We start from the raw sequence: 8,598 nt of genomic DNA, 5'->3' as shown, positions 1-8,598 counted from the left end.
TTAACACGATACACATGTAAAAAAAAGTCACATCTCATACTGATAAGAAAAAAAGTATTTAAAAAAAACTTTGAAAAATCGACAAAGGCGAGCTTGGAAGATAGAAGAAATGAAGGGACTACAAGCAGTTCATGCCAATCGAGAAAGAGAAATCCGGAGACAGCGGGAATGGTGCAAATCCGCAGGGGAAACGCGATGAATTTGTTCACACAATACTATTCACTAAAATATCCACTACACCGTCATCCATTTAGGACTAGAAAGTAGAAGTACTAAAATACAAAAGCCGAAACAGCGCTAAACGAATGACTAAACGAAAAACTATACTGCTAGATCCTAATAGAGGTACATGCCTGATGTACCAAGCTGGTGTTCAAACAAAAAAAAAGAGGAAAATAAGAGCGCAAATTTACTCAACTTGCTGGTGGGGTTGGGTTGCAGAGGAAAACATGGCACTGAAAAATGCTGTCAAAAGTTATTTTTCTGAACACAAACAAACCTGTGGGGCTGGCGTCCAGCCATGCTTGCAGAGAAAGATAAGTGGAATGATCTATAAAACATATAGGGAGAAAGTCAATGCAGGGTGGGTGGGGTTAAAGACAGAGAGTGGGAGAGAGGCCGAGTCAGGAGCAGCAGGCAAAGCCACCTTCCCAACGTGGGAACAGAATCAATTAGCAGGTAGCACAGTCTTTTAAACTTGGCCTACACGTTATGTGCGGGTGATGAACATCTATGCGATTACTACCAATATCCTACATGTCCAGTACACAGGTAATGAACACCAGCGACATTACTACCAATAGTACTGTACATGTACCACCGTATGTTACACGCAGTTTTCAATTGTCCGTTAGCTCCAAAGCAGAAAATTAAACATTACTCATTACTCATATCAATCTCACTCTCCGGTGGGGTGGTGGCAGGTCAGGCAACCTGAGGCAATCAGCCATTTCGCCTGGGCAGCGTGGGCCCACCTTGGTGCACTTGAATCCTGCGCGTGTTCACGGCCAGTTCACTGCGCGTCGCTGTCCCCGGTGCTCTGCAGAAACAACATGGACCGTTCAACCAGCACACACAACAATCAGCTGGACCTGACTGGTGTTAGCACTACAGACCATTCATAAAAAGATGGGCCATAGGGGATTGCCAATTTTTTTAATTCAAAGTTTGATCCTTGAAGGGTGGCGGCGTTCCTACGAATGCGGAATACTCGGCCTCCAGCCGAGTCTGACGCGAACCGTGAATTTGTTTGACCCATTTACGGCCCAAAGCTAGATAGAAGTCCATCTTTTTTTATGAATGGACTGAAGGCTGGTAATTTGAAGGCAGAAGGCAGATGCAGGAGCCGTACTCTAGCAAGACCTAACACTGGTTGTAGGTGGTTCTCCGACACTAACGCCACAGGGATGAGCGTGTGTGGAGCATGTGCAGTTACATTATCATCAGGAATGGTGCTCTGAATACCTAGACTGGAACAGTGCTCTAAATACTAATACCCAGACTCACACAGAGCTCAATACCCAGACTCACACAGAGCTCAATACCCAGACTCACACAGAGCTCAATACCCAGACTCACACAGAGCTCAATACCCAAACTCACACAGAGCTCAATACCCACGCTCACACAGAGCTCAATATTCAGACTTTCTCTGCTCGCATACTGCTCAATGCCCAGAGGCAAAACTGTCTAACATAGAAGTTAGAAGGATTTTTCTGCTGCAACTCGGAGTTGCACACTAGACGAGCTTTTTGATTTGGAACTTGCCTTGTGGACGTTATGGCTGGAGCAGCGGTGAGACGTTTTCTCTGCTGATCCTCTAGAGCCTGGTGTCCAGGACCACGGCCAGTGAATACAAGTGCTTGGCCAGTTTGCCTATTGGCATCTGGTGATGTCAATTCACTGCCGTGTTCGTGGGGCGAAGAGGCCGCATGCTGATTGTCCGGGTATGAAGATGACGATGAGGATGATGTTGATGATGACTGGCGGAAGACGGCTGGTTGTACTGCAGCGCCCCTAGCAGCACCACCACCACCAGCAGCAGCAGCAGCAGCGTAGTCATACGCCGCACCTGCCGGTGGTGGCCTGGGATTGCTGAAATTGGCAGCGAGCGATATGGTGGCCGGCTGAGCGGGGATTCGCTCGCGAGGGCGGTGTAGCGAGGGCTGCTCAACCAACAATGGTGTCGATGACGGTCCAAACCGCTGATTGCTACTAGCTGGGAGAGATTGAGCCGGCAGGCCGGCCATTGGTCGGGTTGGCTGGCCGGACGTCTGTCGCTGCAGATACCGGTCGTGCGACGATTGGTGGGAAGGACGATCGTGGTAGCGACGTGTGCTAGCCAGTCCCACAAAGCTATCGCTGGCCCCGTCGCTAGAGTACTGCGAGTTGTACGACCGTAGCGGTGATCTAACGTGGCTGGGCGATTGCAACATATCTGAAGATGGTGTGCCGGCTGAGCTGGACGAACTGCTAGCACGTGAGAAGGACTCCGCCGGTGGTGGTGTCACACGATGGTTGGACGTGTTGGGTAAATTAGAGCCGCCCACGGGTGTTAGGAACGGACTAGCAAAGCGAGAGGATGTTGACGACGCCCCCGATCCGCTTGAAGATGGACTCAGCGGCGTTAAGTTAGACTGTTGCGGTGATCGTGTCTGACCGGCGCGGTACAGCTCCGATTGTAGAGGAGTACTCATTGACAAGGCAAACCGGTCTGCGGCATCGTCAAGACCAGGGGGTGGACCCCGGGCAAACGGTGGCCTGTTTGAACTAGACGGTGTCGACTCTACACAAATCACCCGGAACACACACGACACCCTCTGTTAACCCTAAGCCCACGGGAATGTGATGCAGAAATAGTTAAATACGCGTCGGTATCATGAAGAGTACATAGTACTACATACACACACAGAGTGTGCATCTGCCTGTACCACATCTATCCAGTGTTGTGGTGGTAGAGCTTCACATCACCTGACATGGTTGCATAAGATACACACTGGCAAACAGTGCAAAGCAACCAGCAGAGAGTTGAACCCAAGGCAGAGTTGCATTGCTACAGTCACACCTCGCTTATCCGGTCCTCTTTTATCCGGATCCCTCGCCATCCGGAAGAAAATCGTTGGTTACCGATTTACAGCATGTGCCATGCATACATACAGTACGTGTGTTCGATTATCCGGTTCCCTCGCCTATCCGGATATTTTTTGTGGAAAACGGATGTGTGCGGTTAAGCGAGGAGTGACTGTATCACGCACAGGGTGCAAATAGTGTGCACGGGTTTGTTACGTAATCGTATGCAGTCGCATATCCCACAAGTCGCATATCCCACAGACTGAAGTTGCACACTCTAGGAGTATATGTACTCTTGGTACGAGAATGTGTACTACTTTGGCTATTGCAAAGCATGCGCTAGGCGTCGACCTTCACCACAAGTTTGTATTTTGCCGTTTTCAAAACAATTTTTTTTCCGGCTGCTGTAGCTTCTTACCATATTCGTAGTACAAGCTTAGTGAAACCCTGCCAAGTTTACGTGTCCACACACTGGCAATGCATGCCTCGTACGGATTCATGATCTCCAGAAAAACTGACACTAACGAAAAAATTCTGCAGTGGGCCAAACCAAGCGGAGTTACACACTCTTGTTTATGTACTCTTGCCATTGACATGCATTTCAAAGCCAGAACTACAACCTCATGACTATTAAGGAGTAAATGTTGCTGTCAAAAGACATTGGTGATAGTTCTGAAATCAACCGAATGTCCCAATGGAACCATGGGAAGACTTCAATACAGCATCATGGTAGAGAAATGCTTGTACAGTAAGTATCGGTAATAGCGTGGGTGTTTGAAAAACGACTTTCTATTCTTATTTCCGATATTTCTTACACACAATAAATCAAGTGTGACATATCATGTGCATGTGCGCAGAGGCAGGAAGATCATCGTACATGCAAGGTAGTGCTACTGTGCATGCGGCTGGTCACAGTCACATAGGCTTACCATGTGGCTATGCAACATGAGTTACACGACCACAATAGTTGAACCTGCAGCACTAGGACCCAACGCGAGTCAGATCAGAACTGCTTTGGACGAATGTTATTACTACAGGCGATATACTTTGTACTGATCTGGCATATTTCGCTACACAAAGTCCATTCTTAGGACCGATATATTCTACTGTACGATAAAATTGCTTGTAAGAATAAATGTGCACATGAAATCCATGTTATGATTATGAAAACATGAGAGTTCATTCTTGTAGGCAGTATATTCGTTTACACGACCACGCTATAACCGATACGCACTGTACATGTATCAGCACACACCTCGTGGACTGGCGGTATAATGCACTTCAGAATTTGTGAGGCCCAATACAATATCCCCCCCCCCCCCCACACACACACACACGCACACTCGCCTGCCTTCCAAACCGGGGACACAATCACCCTGCTCATTGCATGTAAGTTTTAGTGCGCTTAGTTCACTAGCAGTTTACACAACAAACATACGGGTGGGCATGACCGATGACTCTTCTTCATCCGCATCGCGCACCCGTTTCGCCAGGCAGCCAGCCTGCAGGAACGAGAGCGACAATCAGATAGGAAACAGAATCTTATAATCCATCCCACAATGCCCACGTGGACAATACGATACAAGTCCTTTCTAAGGTCGTATGCCAAAACTCCAATGCTACTTCGACACCCAGGATAATTTTATCTCTCCCTCTCCCCTTCCGAAAGCTTTATTCACGAGCTTCGCCAAAGGCGTATGAAAGCTACACGTTCTTCCGTTCTCTGTTCCTGAGCCATGTCTATCCGGCAGACAAGACGTTTGGACACCGCCAAAGGTACTATGCCACAGATATTCTTCCATCACAACGTCCTAGTTATCACGTAGCGGGCGAGCAGCGACAATGCTTCAGGTTGTCAATATGTGTACGTCACACTTGAGAGAGTGCAATGCCCAGGCGTTATCAAGGGGTTACGTCACAGGTGAGAGGGGACTGAGTGCAATACCTGGACATTACGATGGGGTTACGTCACAAGTGAAAGGGGAGAGAGTGCAATGCCCGGGCGTTGTCAAGGGGTGTACATCATAGGTAAGCAGCGGCTGCAGTGTATCAAGAAAGACAACAGTGAAGCTAGGGCATGCAAGTGCATGCTTTCTCACTTGTCATTCCCGGTTCTAATGAACTTTCTTCAACTTCTGCGACAGGTGCCTTGCGACAGCTCGCGACAGGCATTTTCTTGTCGCGACTGTCGCAAATCGCGTGTCGCGTCGCAGAAAGTTGTATTGTGAAAGAACTCTGTACTGACAGTCTCAAAACCTTATCACTATGGGATTCCTCATTGGTAAATAATGTAGTGTTTGGCCTGCAAGCCATGCAGGAGTCCATTGCGGGACAAGACAAGGACTGATTCATTTACATGTACAACAAGCATGCGCATACATGAGAGAGAGATAATACGGAGAGAGACAATGCACAGAGAGACAATACGGAGAGAGACCACACGGAGAGGGACAATAAGGCGACAAACACTATACACTACATGCAGCATGTGCACATGTATATTATCTACAGATGTGATCTAAACTGCAACACACACGCACATACACATGTACCCCCCCCCCCCTCTACACACACACATACATACACACCATGTACCATGTACCATGTATACGCCCGTCGCAAGAGAAGCACGCAAATCTGCAAACGCACTGGATGTGCATCCACAGATTTTCTCTTATAGCAACGATAGCGAACAAGATCTGAATGAGACAGATCAAGATTTGCGCCAGATAACTGTCTAATCCACACAACTGGCGAAGCCATGTGAATCGACCACCAATGCACACCTGGTCTACACCACACGGAGTACATCGGCATAAAACGGCCAAGACAGTTACCTATGCACACCCTACACTTGCTGGGGTAACCAGTATAGACAGCACGCTGCTTTGATAGAAGCAGACACTAGATGCACTGTTACCTTGAAGTGAAATTGGAGTTACTTTACCAACCAGCCTCGGCTACTGAATACTGGGAACCCAGAGCCAACAGACATACCAACAACCTCAGTCATGAAAGCTATTATAGTAACGACACACTGGACCGTGGAGCATACACACACACACACACGCACACACACACACACACACACACACACACGCACGCACACAGAGTTGCTATTGCATAACAGTGCACACACCTCATGGGGATGGATTGTAGACATCAAGAAAGGACGTTTGCAGTGCTCACAAGGTACCCGAGCACCCGCGATGCTCTCTAAATGATTGGATCTTGCCAAGGATTGCTGAGATGATGAGGATGGAGTTTCTTGAGGTGACGATGCTGGTTAGAATCAAAATAATAAAATGCATACACACACACACACACACACACACACACACACACACACACACACATACACACACACACACACACACACACACACACACACACACACACACACACACATACACACACACACACACACACACACACACATCATGTACCGTATGCACACATGTAGGCTCCACAATCAGGCACATTGCATTAAAACATATTATGCCGAGTCGTCTGGCAGGGCACAAACAAGTGAACATGGCCGACTCTGGACGAGTGCATACTTTCGACTAGGAACAAACAGCGAACGGAATATCCCAGCATCTTTGCATCAACATCACCCGACTCAGGCGACTCCACAAAATGAAGGTACACTCATATCTCGCTTTACCGGGCGGTCCAGGACCGGCCACTGCCCGTAACTTTGAAATGTCCCTAACTCTGAATCGCATACCGAATAATACCGGTTGTAAGTCGACCCCGGTTATAGGTCGACCCCCGTATCCGGAGGTCTCAATTCTGATTTTTAAAGTTATCACCCAACGAAGCACTACTAACCACTCCCTGCTACTAACATATCAACAAACCATGTAAACATTCCTTATTGGAGGGTATAACGTACCACTCCTTGAAAAAAATGCCAATAAACTGGCCAAAATGTGCACACATGGTGCACTCGTGCATGCAGTACAGGTCATTTTTTACGATACTGATAGTTCCCGGTTATAAGTCGAATCCTGGTTGTAAGTCGACCCTCACCCTTTCTCCTTCTGTTTTTAGTCGTAAAAGGTCGACTTAAAACCGGAAAAATACGGTACGTTTCAATGGGGGAAAGGGCAGAGATCTGGCTTATGACGAAACTCTTTTCACAAAAATTACCGAAAGAGTAGAAATATTTCCACTAAAATGCACCCAAAAGCACTGGAGTAGAAATATATCCATTAAAACGCACCCAAAGGCACTTGAGTAGAAATATATCCACTAAAACGCACCCAAAGGCACTTGAGTAGAAATATTTTCACTAAAACGCACCCAAAGGCACTTGAGTAGAAATATTTCCACTAAAACGCACCCAAAAGCACCTCGGTGCCGGTAACTAAACTTTCCAGCTTTGGTTCAATTTGTAGATGATTGGCAAAGATAGGAGCTTTTGAAGTTTTCATACCGAGAAGAAAGACACACTTCAGACTCTTGAGCTTTTTTCTATTTTCAGGCAGTTCACTTCCCCGACTGATCCTTTTGAATTTGAAGTTCTCACCATCCATTCAGAAGATAGGAGCAGAAGTGTTCTTCATTTGAACGTCAGCGAAGTTCTCATACTTTCATCTGGGTCCCAACGGGTTCATACAGGTAACAATACCAGTAATAGTAAGTTCATGGGGTGATCATGGGGTGATCATGGGGTGATCATGGGGTGATCATGGGGTGATCATGGGGTGATCATGGGGTGATCATGGGGTGTTCATGGGGTGATCATGGGGTGATCATGGGGTGATCATGGGGTGTTCATGGGGTGATCATGGGGTGATCATGGGGTGATCATGGGGTGATCATGGGGTGATCATGGGGTGTTCATGGGGTGATCATGGGGTGATCATGGGGTGATCATGGGGTGATCATGGGGTGATCATGGGGTGATTATGGGGTGATCATGGGGTGATCATGGGGTGATCATGGGGTGATCATGGGGTGATCATGGGGTGATCATGGGGTGATCATGGGGTGTTCATGGGGTGATCATGGGGTGATCATGGGGTGATCCTAGAGGGTGCTGGCATACTTTAGAGTACTTTAATTTCAGAAATTTTAGGTGCTCAATATTTTCGGCATGAGGGCAAAAGGCCAGGATAGGTGAACAGAAAATTTAGGTACAGAGAAGCAGTCCCCTATTGGATTATGTGTGTTAGTGTTTGTTCGGTGTATTGACATTAATTTTTAGGTATGGAACAGATGCACCGAAAGTACCGAAAATAAAAGTACACCAAAAATTTGTGAAAATACAGTAATTGAGAGGCTGGTGGCGTTCCTGCGGCGGATGCGGAAAACGCGGCCCACAGCCGAGTCTCACGCGAACCGTGATTTTTTCATGCGGTGAAATGCACCAGGGGGGGGGGGGGGGCACACTGGCACAGCACACATACCGGATAGTGAAATGCACCGGGGGGGGGGGGGGGGGGGGGACCCACACTGGCACAGCACACATACCGGATAGTGAAATGCACCAGGGGGGACCCACACTGGCACAGCACACAT

General features: G+C 47.7%; 1 protein-coding gene across 1 annotated transcript in view; it reads right to left on the bottom strand.

Annotated features, from left to right (window-relative positions):
• LOC135827843 (pneumococcal serine-rich repeat protein-like) overlaps positions 1-8,598 on the bottom strand; it is a 24,996-nt gene continuing 16,398 nt past the window's right edge. The window contains exons 10-13 of the mRNA XM_065340274.1: positions 6,209-6,351; positions 4,508-4,571; positions 1,768-2,785; positions 1-1,039 (exon numbers count right to left, since the gene is read on the bottom strand). Coding sequence (XP_065196346.1) covers positions 943-1,039; positions 1,768-2,785; positions 4,508-4,571; positions 6,209-6,351 — 1,322 coding nt within the window. The 3' untranslated portion in view covers positions 1-942. The remainder of the gene's footprint in view (positions 1,040-1,767; positions 2,786-4,507; positions 4,572-6,208; positions 6,352-8,598) is intronic.

The sequence above is a fragment of the Sycon ciliatum genome, chromosome 12 (genome assembly GCF_964019385.1).
Source record: "Sycon ciliatum chromosome 12, ocSycCili1.1, whole genome shotgun sequence".
Taxonomy (NCBI): domain Eukaryota; kingdom Metazoa; phylum Porifera; class Calcarea; order Leucosolenida; family Sycettidae; genus Sycon; species Sycon ciliatum.
Note: the sequence above shows the minus strand (reverse complement) of the source record. Positions and strands in the feature narration are given on the sequence as shown.